The sequence below is a fragment of the Sciurus vulgaris genome, assembly GCF_902686455.1.
Source record: "Sciurus vulgaris genome assembly, chromosome: 11".
NCBI lineage: Eukaryota > Metazoa > Chordata > Mammalia > Rodentia > Sciuridae > Sciurus > Sciurus vulgaris.
In genome coordinates this window covers 16,707,054-16,722,231 of record NC_136472.1, presented here as the reverse complement: position 1 = coordinate 16,722,231, position 15,178 = coordinate 16,707,054, and the positions used below count along the sequence as shown (strand labels likewise).

General features: G+C 53.0%; 1 protein-coding gene across 2 annotated transcripts; it reads right to left on the bottom strand.

The window, feature by feature from the left end:
- Positions 1-9,752: 9,752 nt before the first annotated feature.
- Positions 9,753-14,800, bottom strand: YPEL4 (yippee like 4). 2 transcript variants are annotated; one of them, XM_079102610.1, is made up of 5 exons: positions 14,444-14,800; positions 11,652-11,975; positions 11,448-11,491; positions 10,946-11,054; positions 9,753-10,768 (listed from the first exon to the last, which is right to left on the bottom strand). In XM_079102610.1, the coding sequence occupies exons 2-5, from the start codon at positions 11,790-11,792 to the stop codon at positions 10,679-10,681; spliced, it is 384 nt and encodes a 127-aa protein (XP_078958736.1). In that variant the 5' UTR covers positions 11,793-11,975; positions 14,444-14,800; the 3' UTR covers positions 9,753-10,678. The 2 variants fall into 2 exon arrangements, with proteins under 2 accessions (XP_078958736.1, XP_078958737.1); XM_079102611.1 differs by lacking the exon at positions 14,444-14,800 and adding an exon at positions 12,145-14,185.
- Between the last annotated feature and the right edge of the window lie 378 nt (positions 14,801-15,178).

Here is a 15,178-nt window from a genome sequence, read left to right as displayed (position 1 = left end):
ACAAGTGAGTACGACTGTGCTCCAGTGAACTTTATGTACCAAAACCCGGCAGAGGCAGGATCCCACCCTGAGGCGATTGTTTGCTGACCCTCACCCTAGGTTCATGGAAACGCACTGAAGATGCTATAACTGGGACAACCCATGAAACAAGGGTAGGATCAAGACATCAGGGAAAGGAATGTGCTGCAGAAAGAAGGCTCTTGCATCTCTTCAGACACCTGTTGCAATGCAACACCTCTTTCTGTGTGTGCATGGTAGCCTTCGACTGTGAGCACCTCAGCGCCAACAATATTTCTCAGCAATGATTCCAGAGCCTTCCACACAGGCAGTGCCAGACACATAAGCATTCAAGAGAAGTGAGACAGTAAAGATGAAGAGGAACCTTACTGTGGAAGGAGGGGAAACTGAAGAGCCTCACATGGAAAAGCTTCTATCAGTGAATCAGGAGTTATGTTATTAGCAAGCAAGTCACCTCCACGAATGTTAAAGCAGGAAGTCTCCCTAGGCAACTCTTCCTCTTATGTTTCAGATTCAGTCCTTCCAAGTCAGCGGATTCCGGCAGACAGTACACCTGTCTCACGTTTAGAGTTCTCTGTGATGTACCCAAACAGGGTGGTGGAACCCACATCTGTATAGCACCATGGAGCTTAGTGGGGAAGGCAAAGGGGGTCCTGGGGAGAGAAGGCTACTGCATAGCCTAAGCACATTCTGAAACTCCCACAGAAGGTGGTATAGGGTGGCGAGGAGCCAAGTAGTTCTTTACCTTTTCCTGAGAAGAGATGGGACTAAGTAGGGTTTTGGAAGCTTGTGAATAAAAAAGAGCCCTTCCATGCAGCTCATACTTGGGCACGCAGAATTCGGGGAGGGTACTGAACAAAGTCGTACCCATTAGAATCTATCCTCTGATGGAGAGCTGGAGCCACACTACCCTGGGAAGGATGTTTGTGGTAAACAGACAGAGGATCTGCAGATGCCCGTAGCAGCAGCACAGTGAGGGTGGAGGCCCTGGGGCAGCTGAATGAATAGGTGGGAGGTGTCTCTTGGTGAGAAGTAGGGTAAAGAGCATCTTCAAGGAAAATGATGTCTTCAGAGCTGAGTGAAGGCAGAAACGATGAGTTCAAGACCCCTTGATCTGTCCCAGCCTGCCTTTCTATTCCTTCTCTTCCCCTTCACACATCCTAGGTTCCTGCTGATCTCCCAACTGATCTTGAATACATCACACCGCTTTTCCACTTCAAGCTTGATGATGTTCTCTCTCTTTGGCATGTTCTTGTCCTCCTTTTAATCATCTTTTTGTATCTATCTACTTTCCATTTTTCAAGTCTCAGGTGCTGTTACCTCTAGGAGCCTTTTAGAATTCCATCCTCTATTGGAAGCAATCCTTCCCTCTTCTGAAGTCCTTACCTGTCTCTCAACCAGAGAAGTCATCTAGCAATTTCACCTGGTAGTAAATAATCATCGAAGACAGAAGCCATTTCCCAGGCAGCTCTGTATCTTATCTTTACCCACAGCATATTATCCAGGCAGAAACCCTCTAGAAGCTGGGATTAGACAAATACTTCTGCACAAGTTCAGGCTGGTGCAGCCATCCACGTTACCTAGAGCCCTGTGGTAGTTCTCTCTTTGCTGGGTTAGGGCCCTGTATGCAGCAGTCCAAGCCTGGACTCCAGGACCCCTTCTTCCCCAGAAGCTCCAGCTAATTCCATTTCCTGGTCAGTCCAAGGATGAATGAGCCTGGAGTCATTCTTCTTCTGCCCCTCAGCTTCCTCTCCTCATGGTGAGGAATACCATAAGGAGATCTTTCAATCACATTGATCTAGGGAGTAGGTTCCGGGTTGCCTGTGCTCTTGTACGTCTGGCAAACGCTGTAGCTGTGGTGTTTTACATATTAGTTGGAGGGCCTCAGTGTCTGTTTTAGTCAGTCATTTTTGTTGCTGTGACCAAAAGACTGACAAGTACAATGTAGAGGAGGAAAAGTTTATTTTGATTTCAGAGGTTCAGTCTATGGTTGGCCAACTCCATACCTCTGGGCCTAAGATGAGTCGACCATCATGGCAGAAGGGCATGGTGTAGGAAGGCAGCTCAGGACACCAAAGCCAGGAAGCAGGGAGAAAGCTCTGCACGCCAAGGACAAAACATAAACCCCAAAGGCACACCCCCAGCAATCTACTTCCTTCAGACTCACCCTACTTTTTTTACTTCCCAGTTAATCCATACCAGTGGATTAATCCACTGACTAGGTTATAGCTCATAATATAATCACTTCACCTCTGAAAATTTTTGTATTGTCTCACACATGAGCTTTTGGAGGACACCTCATATTTAAACCATAACAGTGGCCCTCTCAGAAACTAGTCATCTTTTACTATTAGCCATACTGGTTGATTTCATTCCCAACTCCCATTTGGTTTAAGTCAGAGAAGCACATTTATTGAATGTATGTTTGCATAGGTGCACAAGAGTCCCGAAGAGATTTATTGTTTATAGGTATACATTAACTCATGAGCAAACATATTCACCTCTTGTGTGCCCTTAGACGAGTGACATTCCCCACCCTACTACTGAAAACATCTTGGGAAAAACAAAACAAAACAAAACAAAAAAAACAATAAAGTTGGGCAAACCTGTAATGGCAAACTGTTTTGGCCACAATCTTTCATTATGAATGTGTATTTCTAGCTCCCTTATCAGAAGGGTGAATGACACCCATAAAGAAATGTTTCTTGATAAAGACGGAAAGAATTTCAATCTCATTTCCTACGCATTGATGCCCTTGGTGATTTGCAATTTGGATTTGGAGGACTTCATATCCAAGAAGAATTTTCCCCCCAAGAATCATAGAATATTATCCATCATCAGGATCACAAGGATTCTAGACCTATACTGTCCAATATGGTAGCCACTAGCCAGTGGTGGTTACACTGAAGTTCATTAAACATTAAATAAAATTAAAAAGCCAGTTTCTCAATTACCAGAGCCACAATTCAAGTGCTCAACAGCCACGTTTGGGTAGTGGCTATCATCTTGGATGATGCAGATATAGAACACATCTTCACACAGAAGCTGCATTGGACAGCACTCCTGTAGGACAATCTTTCCAAATGAGGAAACTGAGGCCCTAAGGGGAACATGACCTCACCAGGATTCTACTTGGCAGAGCTGGGCCTAGAACCAACGGACTTGTACCCCGACGCAGGCCCAATTTCCTGCTGTCTCCTTTTGGTTATCACTCTGGGCTCCCCCAACTCAGAGCCCCTTGTGGGTGCACAACATGTTGGTCCAGGCCAGGCGGAGGTAGGGCTGGTCTGAAGGGATGTTTGTGACTGAACAAAGCTCCAGATGCTGTACATTCCTGGTCAGGTCAGGCCTGCCCCGCGGCACTCAGGGAATTAGCTCCTCTGAAGAGCCCCAGCTCTTCTTTCTGGAACTGCCCTCTTCCTGCCCAGCCCAGGGGGCGCGAATGTTCAGGAGGCTCTCGCGTGGCCTTGGATGAGGCTGAATCTGTGCGGGATTCCCTGTTAGAGAACTGCTTCTGGTCAAAGAGGAGTTGGACACGGGCAGGAAATTGCACGCCTTGCATCTTCCAGGGTCTACAAGTCCAGCACCAGGGGCATCTTGGAACAGGGTTCTAGTCAGCCCAATCTCGGGGCCGCATTTGGCGGGAACTGGATCTACCTTCACCTGCGGCCCGGTGGGCAGCGTGATGGAAAGAGCAGGAAGAGAGGCGTCCAGGAAAGGCGGGGAGGGGGCGAGAGGCCAGGGGAGGGGGCGCCCGGGAGCGCCCTGACCTCGCGGGCTGTTGGGAGGCGGAGGGGATGGGGGTTGGGGGAGAAGAGGGGAGCCTGGCAGCCAATGAGAGGGAGGATCTCGTTTCAAAAGGGTTAACCCACAGCCAATGGGAGCCTGGGGGAGCGGATCCTGCTCACTCCATTCAAGAATCCCAAGTATTCAAGATGGACGGCAGGGAGTGTGGAAGGAGAAAGGGGGCGAGGGGGGAAGAGCGAGACCGGCGGAGCGGAGGGGCGCCGCGCCCGGCCAGCCCCGGGGCCTCGGCCCGGGCCGGCGGGTGGCGGGGCGGCCGCGGGGGTCTCGAGCCCGGCCGGGGAGAGGGGCCCTCGGGATGCGAGAGGGCGTGAGAGGGGGAGCGAGGCCAGGGAGGGGAGCCAAGAGGGAGGGAAGGGCAGAAAGAGCCCGGGAAGAAGGAGGTGGCAGGCAGAGGAACGTAACGAAGAGCAATGTGTAGGTATCGAGAGCCCAGAAGGGTAACGCCACCGATTTCGGTTTTCTTCTGTCTGGGCGCGGGGAGGGGGTGGTCTGGGCTCTTTCTCTCGGCTGCCTCTCCCCCTCCTCATTCTCCACTCGTGGGCACCTTTTCTGTCTGCTCCATTCGAAACAGTGTGTCTGGGAAGCACCAGGCGTGTCTTTCCGAGGTGGCCTCGCTGTCATTTTCCAGTGGGGGGCGTGGTGGGGAAGGGGTGGGGGTCCGCGGGCCGGGCCGAGGCCGGGCCATCTCTCTGTGCCTGGGCTCGGGTGTGAGGCTGCGGAGCCCAGGGGACGTGGCGGGGGCGCCCCGAGGGGACCGCGGGGCTGGAGCAGGGCAGGGAGTTGCTGCACCTCATAACTTGTGGGGTGAGCCCAGGGCGCGAGGGTGTTAGGCGGGTTCTTGAGCTAGTAGTTATGGGGCGTTGCGGGGCGTGGGAGCTCTGCGTTCACCCATCAGTTCTGGTCGTTGGGGTGAGTGTGCAGGGAGGGTGCTGAGTTGTGCAGCAAGTATGGCTGAGAGTTTGTGTTTGTGTGTGTGTGTGTGTGTGCGCGCCCGCGCGTGTGTGGTCCAGCCTCGAGGGGCACAGTTGGGTGTTGCGGGAGAGCGCCCCTCACCCCACACTTCCCAGCTGCCCCTCGCATCCCATTCACAGAACATGGCTTTCAGGACCCTCCTGGTCTCCTCCTCCCGTCGCCATGGCTGCGGGAAGTGGGGGAAGGAGACAGTTGGAGCCAGCCCCCTGCCCCTGCTGCTCCAGCTAACCCCCCACCTGCCCTTTCTCTCCCTTCCACAGGCTGGGCCCCATTCCCTGCTGCTCCGGGGGGCAGGGGCCGGAAGATGGTGGCCAATGAGGAGGGGGAGCGGAGAGAACTTGAGCCAGGGCCTCCCCTCCCCCATTTCCTCCTCTGTCTCTACACCCGCTTCTGGAAGGAGCTGGGGGATGGCTCCTGGGCCCAAGGTGGGGGAGGGGCCCTGCTAGCTGGTGAATCGCAGGGATCGCTCCTCAGGAATGAGTTGGGTGTGCGAGAGCTAAGGGGCTCTTGGCCCCAGCCCCCTCTCCCTTCATTCCATAAGGAGCGATCTAGGAACTCCTGGGAAGAATCTTCCCCTAGCTTCTCCTAAGCTTACTGGACAGCCCTGTCCTTTGCCTCCTGTTGGCCTGGTCCAGTTCCTAGCTGGCTCGCCCAGTCCCAGGAGCACAGAGGCCTGGCGACTGACCCCAGCGGGCCATGGTTTCCGTCCATTAGAACTGTGCACACTGTGGGGCAGGGCCCCATGTTTGCAGATTACAGGAACAAACTGCCTGGACAGGCCAGAGAGAAGCTCTCCTGCTTCCTGAGGGGGTGGGAAGAGGCTAGAGGGGAAGCCCAGAGGAAGAGGTCCCAGTTGGAATTTGGTCATCCATTTCTCCTGCTGGCTGTGGAGTGGGAAAAGGGAGCCTTCAGAGGCTGCCTCATTGCTTGGGAGGCCTCCATTTATCAGGGCACAAGGGGTTCGTCCTCAAGCCTTTGCACCTTTGGCCTGCCTGCAGTTCACTGGCTCAGCGTAACTGGCGCCTGGAGCCAGGGCACACTAGACCTCCACCTGGCTCTGAATCTTTGGATGTCCCAAGTGTTCTTCCAGGTCATCTTCTAATTTTGAGTTTTAATCAGTCTCAATTGTGCTGGGTTTTAGTCCCTTAGACAAGGAGCTGGTGGGAAGGGCTGGGTTTGCCTGAAGACTCCCTAGTCAGAGTCCCTGGACTGGACAGGAAACTCTCAGCTTCTAATCCCAATACCTGGGAAAGCTTATCCTAATCTGAGAGGCATCGCTCTTAGCACTTTGCTCAATACTAAATCCATAAAGTCCTTTGAGGACCTCCAAAAGGAGATGCAGGTTGTGGGGCTTCCCTCTCCAGAGCTGGAAGCTTCTGTCTTCTGCCAGGAGTTGTATAACTACACTCCCCAACTCTTTGATCCTTGAGGTTCATCTGAGTTTATCACTTTGAGGCTTAGAACTCCCTTTAAATTGGCAAGAAGAGAGCTTTAGAGTGTTGATGGGTAGGGGGCTCTGTGGTCCTGGTCAGCAAACGGCCCTCTGGACGAGTCGACAGAAATGTGAATCCAGAAAAACACACCTTCATACAAGTCTCCCCCAGGCCCTTGGGATTTTTACCAGTTACTTCCTTTGAAACTTGAGTGTCGAGCTCAAGGAATTCCTTCTGCTGCCTCATTGGGCCCTGCCTGACCACCCTAAAACCTTAAAAAAAAAATGATTTCTACTGGGAAAGGAATGAGGAAGAAGGCAAAAGGAGTGGAGAGAGAAGATAGAGGATTAACACAGCAGAAGGGGAGAGAAGAAAGCTGTGCTGCTGATGAGAGAGTGAGCAGAGGAAGGCCGAGAGCTGAATGGGCCGGGTGCTGGGAGAAGAGGTGAGGAGGCAGGGCCGGCATGCCCCTGCTGCTGGCCGGAGCTCTTTTCACATTGTGCTACTGTCTGCACCTATCACGAGCAGTGCAATGTTAAAAGGGCATTGGCCTTGTAGTGCTACCCAGCGCCGGCTGCCTCCTCAGCATCGCTGTTTCTTCTCCCATCTGGGCACCAATCAGCTACCCTGGAGGAAATTTGGAAGCCTCGCTTAGTTGTACTAATAGTTCACATTTATAGAGCCACTCCTGTGTGCTGGACACCGCACACATTCTTGTGAACTCTTGGCAGACAGCATCCCATTTGACAGGTGAAAACACTGAGGGTCAGAGAGGTGTAGGCAGTTTGGCCGAGGAAGGCTATATAGCTTTTAATAATTATAAGTCGGGCAGCTCACCCATCATTTGTAGACCTACATGCAAGGAAGGTCTGAGTAGATTCTCTTACTGGGAGATCTTGTTGAACTGAGGGGTGGAAGGTTTTGATGCCATCTGCTGTTTGTTGGAGGATGTCTTACAAAGTCAAGTCTAAGGATAAATGTGACAGCTCCTTGGCTAAGGACAGGGCTCCCAGACTTGGCATGGGATGGAAAGTAGGGAAAGAAGATTGGGGAAATTGCTGTGAGGCTCTATGAGAAAAAGGATGCTAGCCAGGTGCAATGGCACATACCTGTAATCCCAGCACCTGGTGGTGGTGGGGAGGTGGCTCCTAAGACAGGAGGATTCCAAGCTCAAGGCCAGCCCCAGCAATTTAGGCCTTGTCTCCAGATTAAAAAAAAAAAAAAAGGACTGAGGCTGTAGCTTAGTAGTATTGCTCCTGCATTCAATCCCCTGCGACCCCCCCCCCCGCCCCCCGTAAAAACAGGAAAAAGAGAATGCACAGGAAAGGAAAAGAGTGCCACTTAAAAGGACCATTGCTGGGGTTGGGGATATAGCTCAGTTGATAGAGTGCCTGCCTCGCAAGCACAAGGCCCTGGGTTCAATCCCCAGCACCACAAAAAAAAAAGTACCATTGCTCAGGGAAAAAGACCTGTGTGCCCCACATATCCAATACCTGCACCTCCTCTCTGGCTTAGGGCATGGAATTCAGATCTCATCCCTCTCCTGCCTTCAGCTGCAATTATCAGCATGATTCCTCTTGGTCACGGGGTATTTGATAGTGATGGTTCTTACAGGCACACCTGTCTGGGCTTCCAAGATTTAGACAGTATTGCTTATGACTTGATTGTGGAGATTAAATAGGATACCTATGCCCACGGAATGATTCTTCCAAGAGAGATTACAAGGAATTTGAGAGTTAACAACTGTGTTGCTTACTTCTGTCTCCCATAGTGCCTGGCTGGCTTCATAAGAATGTGTTACAGTAAGTTGGGAGGCATATTTGGGGATCTTATTTTTGAAGGCAGCCAAAGGGCAGGGAGGTATCCCAGTGGTAGAGTGTTGGCCTCACATGCCTGGTGCCATGGGAGTCCCAGTACTGTTTTGTTGGGGCAGGGGAGTTTAAACTGGGTGTGGTGATGCATGCCTATAATCCCAGCTAATCAGGGGGTTGAGGCAGGAGGATCACAAGTTGGAGGCCAGACTGAGCAATTAGCAAGACCCTGTCTCAGAATTTAGAAAGGGCAGGGGGGCGTTGTGGCTCAGTGGTAGAGCACTTCACTTGCCTAGCACGCGAAAGGCCCCAGGTTCCATCCCCAGCACCACACACACAGGCACACGACTTTGTCCCTGGTTTTCAAGGGCAGAAGATGGGACTGTGTGAGAGAGTTGGAGTCCCTGGAAGAACCTGAGAAGGATCTTGTCCTCACGCCTCGTGCCGAAACTGCATCAGACCCTCTCCACACAGTCCCGAGCCCTTGAATCAGGGGGGCTGGCCATTGTTCCTTCCTGGCTTGCATTTTCTTTCTTTGCTCCTCTCTTACCTGTATGTCTCTTTCTCCTGCCTGGCCAGCCTCTCCATTCTGAAGTTGACAGTATTTAAGATGGTACCAGTTATATTCCTTACTTTCTTCAGTCTGTTAAAACTTGAGCCTCCCGTCAGGGCATAAGACAGCCATTTGATGTTGCCTCTCCACTCTTCCTAAACAACGAGATTTTTCCATGGTTCCCCAGTGCCCTTGGGATGTTATCTAGACTTCCTCGGTGATTTATAGACCCTGCCTGTCTCTCGTTTCATCTCATTTCTCATCCAACTGCACCTGTATTTCAGCCACAAGAAGCATTTCCTCAGATTAACTAAGCTTGAGCCACCTGACACACGGTTCTGCCTAAACTGCCCCCGTGAGTGTTGCCTTTTGCCTAAGTTTTAATCTTTCAAGTGCTAGCGCAGTCTCCCTTCTGGAGAACCTTCCTTGATTCCTCAGGTCTAGGCCGAGTTCCTCTCCTGTGAGTTCTGAAGTCTCCTCTGTGTTCTGCGTAGATCCTTTTAATCACATTTCGTTGTGATTGTCTGGTTACTTGTTTTAAGCCAAGCCACGAATCCCCAGAGCTTAACGCCTTGCCTAGCAAATAGGTGCTTTATAAATATTTGCAAATGAATAAACCTGGAGATAACAATTCAGCTTATAAAAGGTGACTTATGATGTGTCAGTCTCCCCTATAGGTGCTGGGCACCCGAAAATAGTAGAAATTATCATTGCCCCCAAAATATTCCTTAGGTCACACAGTTGCATTGATAACCGTGAGTTATTTTGTGTCATTTCCTATTAACAGCCAGGGCCACACCTGAGCTAAAAGATTTTCCTTTTAGCCTTGAGATGTATCCATATGCTGACCAAAACATAAAACTAGGCCAAAAAACTATGGGGTCCAAGAAAACCCTTGTTCTGGAATGAGCCCCTTGGAGCAACCCAATCCTGGATCTAGGTAAAAGTGGACTTATTGTTAAGGGCTTCTGAAGACATCGGGGTGCTTACAAAGCCCCATCCCTCCGTAAACCTCAGCTGAATACTCATCCCTGGTAAAGGGATCTTGCCACAGACAAAGCAACTGCTGCCCCCTAGTGGTCTTAAGGGACGGGATCCTGGGGTATAGTGATGGGGATGGTATGGTACATGCACAAAGGAAAGTCAGAGGACAGGGCCTCGCAGTTGCTTTTCCCCTTTTTATTAAAAATAGACCCAAACACTTTATATATCATACAAAAGTTTCTTTCGCTGGTGGCAACCACGGGAAAGACGTCCCGTGGCGCTGATGATCCACCTCCCCTCCGGGGGACTGGGTCCCAGGGAACAGTGGCTGGGCTTTGGAGAATGCCCATAAAGACTGCTTGCTCTGGAAACAGCCAGCTGAGAGTGGGGGCTGTTCCAGGGGCAGCTTTCCCACCCCATCCAATGGCAAAGATTAGATACTCAAAGTGCCTCTTTAGTGCCAAGGTAAACTAACGAGTGGAGTGAGATGGAAACCCCCCTGTGACTTTATTTCCCAGGGCCTGGGATTTGGGATTTGGGTTTTTCCTTCCACCACCATCCCCTGCCCTGAGTCCTTTCTCTGCAAAAATGGGAGTAGGAAGCTATCACCCTCAGAGACTCTGGTCTCCTGGTTGTCTGAGGCCAAAATGTCATTCCAACCTAAACTGTTGCTTTGATGTTCTGTGGCCTAGGATCTCTTAGCCCCACAACCCAAGGTTCATCCTCTAATCCACTTGAAAAGAGGGAGGTCGAAATCTGATTCCTCCCGTGATCCTCTGCCTGAGTCCCCGGCCTGCCATCACCTCACTTTCCAGGAACTTGGGAATAAAAGGGCCCGCAACCATCCCTTTGTCCCCAGTTCTGTGTTTCCCTGACTGCTGCCCACTCCTGAGCCTTTACACCCCTGGGGTACCCCAGACCCCTGTTCCAAAGGGGGCCTGGTAGTGATATGGTGGAGGCAAGGGAAGTGTTGGTTGGAGCCGGGCTTCCCCCAGGGGTGGGGCAGTACTCATGCTGGTATGGACAGCTTGGCAGGGCCAGGGGGCAGGTGTGAAGAGGGAGGGGCATGCGGAGGAAGGGCATAGCCTGCCTGAGCCCCCTCAGTCCCAGCCATTGTCCTTCACCATGTGTGACATTTCAATGATGTACTTCCCTTCCTTGTATTTCTGGCTGGTCTCAAAAGCTTGTTCCTGTGGAGAGCAAAGTGGGTGAACACAGGACAAAGCTGTTCCCCTCCAGGCCCCACCACTTATCCCAACCCATGGACCCTTATCCAGTCCAGTTCACTTCCCAGCTCCCTATTTCCTGGGACCATGCGGAGACCTGGGGCCTGGTCTACAAGGTGGCCCTCTTCACCCAGAACTTACGTATTTCCAGCCCAATGTGGTCTTGCAGCTTTCGCAGAAAATGTCTGCTACCGAGTGGAGCCCTGTGAGCAGGAGGCGCTGTTCAGCTGGCCCACAACCCACGTTGACCCTGTCTCAGGAAACAAGAAGGATCCAGCCCCCAAATGGCCAAAGGGGCTTTGGTCTGGAGAACGGGGCCCCTGCCTTGAGCAGTCCACCCCATTATGACTAGTGCCTGGGCCTTTCTCTGGTGCTGTGATTTCAGTTCTGCCTGGACTCCTCACGGAGAACTGCAGACTGATTTCCTGAATCCTTGCAGAAGGGGAGGCAAAGCCAAAGGTACAAGGTCACATTCTGGGCTGGGGGCACAGCACTAGTCGAACACTTGCCTAGCATGCTTGAGGCCCTGGATTCCATCCCCAGCACCCATCCCAATCACTTTCTAATGGCTCACGCCCTTCATCCACAAAGGAAAATTGTTCACACACACAAGCACACACGCACAAAGAAGAGAGAGACTCACACGGAGTTAAACAGGTAGGCTCGGCCATGGCTCCCCTGGAAGGACTGTGGAGACATAGGACAGACAGTGACCACTGGGTAGCCTCAGCCCCACTGCCTGAATCCCTCGGGCTGGGGAGAGAAGAGCGTTGCTGCCTCATCCCCAGGTGATTTTTGGGCAACCTGACATGGAGGAGGGGAGGGGTAGACCCCCATTTTAGCGTACCTTGGAAATGAGCTCATCATGTTTGGCCAGGTGTGCGCGACAGTGCACACAGCTGTAAGTGCGGTGGCAGCGGGGCAGGTAGCTGCGGAAGGTCTTGGTGGGGAGGCAGGCAGGGGCCGGGCCAGGGTCACAGCTGGGCATGACAGGCTGGAGGACGATGCCCTGGCGGGCTGGAGGGGCTGGCGCTGTGCAGCCCCCACAGAGACGGTCGCAGGTGAAGCAGCGGAGCAGGTTGGCTAGAGCCGTGTTTCAGGGCAGGAGAAATGTGGGGGGCTGCCCGGCCAGGGCCCCCCCAGACGAGAACCAGATAGAAATGGAAGTCACCTGGGAAGAAGAGAAAGTGCATCGGAAGAGCTGTGACCTTATGAGGAGCCACTTCTGTGTGACTGGAGGAGGTGGGGCTCAGTTCTCCATGCCTCTGTCCCTGTCACCACCAACCCCTCCACTTGCACTGTCTCCCTGTCCCCTGGAGTCCCGTTCTGCTCTGGCAAACCTGGCAGCAGTTCCAGGCTTCTTGTGCCATAGCCGGGGAGTTGGTCTCTCTCTCCTGGGGCAGGAGCAGCCTCGATGATTTTCCACCGAGAGTAGCGCACTGGCACAAACGCTGCCATGGGAGCAACGTCCTCTGCAAGGGCCCTGCCCTTGGCATTCCACTCTTGTGAGAATCTGTACCCTGCAAGCACTAGTAGGTACTATGTCTCGGGCTCAGTGCTTATTTAAAAAGTTGGGGCTTTTCTGGCCTCCATGTGCAATACAGTTGGTCCCTTATACGTTGCGTAGGGAGGGAGGGGCGAGATGTGGTGGGAGCAGCAGGCAGGTACATGCCTGCTTCAGCCCTCTCCTGGGGCCAGGTCCTGCACTCCAGGACTCTTCACCAGGATTTAATGGATGTCTCCTTTGGTACCAAAGACTTCCCAGGTGGGTGTTCCCCTGTTTTGCACTGTGGGCCACTCATTCCTGCCCGGCAGGTGCACCCAACTGTCTGACCCGGCCCCTGGGTTCCTTGCTCTGTCTCTCTTAAGCACTGGGGACGGAACCTAGGTCTTTTCACATGCTAGACAAGTGCTCCACCACTGGGCTACCTCCCTCTCTTCGCTATCTACTCACTGGTCCCTTATTCCTGGGTTAAAGACTAAGGCATCTGGCTGTAGGAGAGAAGATATCTTCCCTTGGCAAATCTGACAGCTGAACCAATGGGCAATAGATACCACATCAGAGAAACCGGACTCCTGGGCTGTGCAGGGCTGTGTGGTGGTACAGTGTGAGAGCAGTGTCCACAATAAACAACAGATGAAGGGGAAGACTCCTTATTTATAAAGGCTGTGCTTTGGGGCACAAGGCAGAAACTATTTCCCCCTTCTCCCAGGGGCAGGAACAAACAGCTTTGACTCTGGGTGACGGAAGGTGAAATAATTGCCGGGTTCTGATTAGGGATCTTGAAGATGTTCGTATCTGCCCACACTCCAGCCCCAAAGTGGCTGAGTGTGCTGGAGGCAGGGGATAAGAAGGGAGGTGTCTTCTGCTGGTTCTGATAAGCAGTTGAGGTGCCGCCTTCTTCACGGGACTGTCCGCCCGGCTGGCTGTTGTGTACAGTTCAGCCCAGTTCTGGTTCAGCGATGCCAGCTGGGTGCTCTGGCAATGCTAGACCACCAAGCGGAGGAAGCAGTGCTGGCTCAGATTGCCAGGGCGAACGGGCTCTCCCTGTCCTGTCCTCTGCGGTGGCCACAAGCGCCCCAGTGGTTCCCTTCACTCAGAGGGCTGCCAGGCAGTTTCTCCACTAAGCCCTCAAACTGAGACCATCTTCAGTTTCAGGACCTCTCCCCTTGGCAGGGCCCCAGGAAGACACCTTAGGCTGAATTCAGGGTGACATTGAATTCTGGCCTCAGGAAATGGGCCCTCCTCGATAGGAGACTCCTGTTCAGCCTCCTCTGCACATGTGTGCCTTCAACTTTGCCTGCGTTCCCCTCTGACACGCACCACCTGAAACCTCTACTACAGGGGGCTGGAGGAACAGGGGCCAGCTCAGGTCCCTGCTCTCGACTCCTACCCCAGCCTCCGTTCGTCCCGCCTCCCTCCCTCACCCCTGCTTTCCCAAGGATCCCGGGGGAGGTTGCACGGAAGGCCAGAAAATCATACAGGGGAGAGTGGGGGTCATTTCTTCTCCCCTCTCTGATCACAGGGAGAAGGAAGTTGGGCAAATGACTGCGGGGGGGTGGTGCGGAATAAAGGCAAGCTGAGTGTTGGGAAGAGGATGTTTCCCTGATGTGCGATGGGGCTGGACCGTGGGAGGTGGGGGAGAAGAAGGGCTGGCAGAGGGGAGGCCTGACAGCTGACAGCAGAGGCACCGAGGCGGAGGCTCGAGGAACCAGGTGCGAATCCCATGCCTCTCAGGAAAAAGAGACGGGGGAGGGGGACACCTGCTCACAATAGCTGTTCTCATCTGCTCTGAGATTTCGGCCCCCTGGGCTGACATTTTCGATATGGTATGGTCCAAGTAATTAGCAGCGCAGCCAGCTCCAAGGGCGGGCTTTGGGGGTCTGCACCAGCAGCAAAACAATGAACAGTGATGTCTGATGCTGCAGCCAAAGTTGCCGGAAAATAAGTGCAGGAATCGTCAGAGCTTGGAGAGGGATGGAGGAGCCGAGAGAGAGGAGCGGAGGCAGCGGGGAGGGGGAAGGGAGGACAAAGGGTGGATGAATAATGCTTTTGCAAAGGGAAGAAAGCAACACGAAGCAGGAAGAGGAAATTTGCAAAGGGGGAAAAATCCATTTGGAGAAGGGCTGCCCCCTCACCTTGAGGTCTGCTCCAGAGATCTCCGTCTATCTCTCTCTCTCTCTCTCTCAATCTCTCAATCTTTCTGCTCACTCTTCTCTCTTCTCTTTCGGCTCCTTCAATGGGGAAGGGGATGGGGGTGGGGGAAGGTAGTTGAGGGGCTCGAGACTGGGGCTGCTAAGCTGGACAGCTGCTGGGGGGCCAGAGGTTGTCTCTCGTTCTGTACCTCGGTCTGTGGGTGAATGTGGCTGTGTGTTGTGGAACTGCATCATAACACTGTGAGTCATCCATCCCCCCACCCCCCCTCACCTCCCACGTCAGAGCAGGGCTGGGAGACACAGGAGGCGGGTTGGGAGGAAGGGAGGGGGCAGGCATCCAGGGACTGGGCCGGGGGAGTGATGCAAGGGAGTGGGGGCAGAGGGACGGGTGGAGAGGTGTTGCTGCTGGTGGTGGGCAAGAGGAGGGGCAGTTTGTTAAGGAGCGTGGCAGCATGACCAAGGAGATAGAACTCGGGGGAAGGACAGGGCTGGGCAAGGGAGCAATAAGGGTGGCAGGGCTGGAGGAAAGGAGATAGCAAGGCTAGTGAGGTGAGATGGATGCAGCCAGCCAGGAGGCGCACACACAAATTCAACATGATACATTTTCCTACTTCAGCTCAGACATCAACCCTGACGCAGGGAAAAGGATGTACTTGTTTTCATGGATGGAAAACTGTGCTGCCAAACTTGTACTATACCAGGTATTTCCAAGCTTCA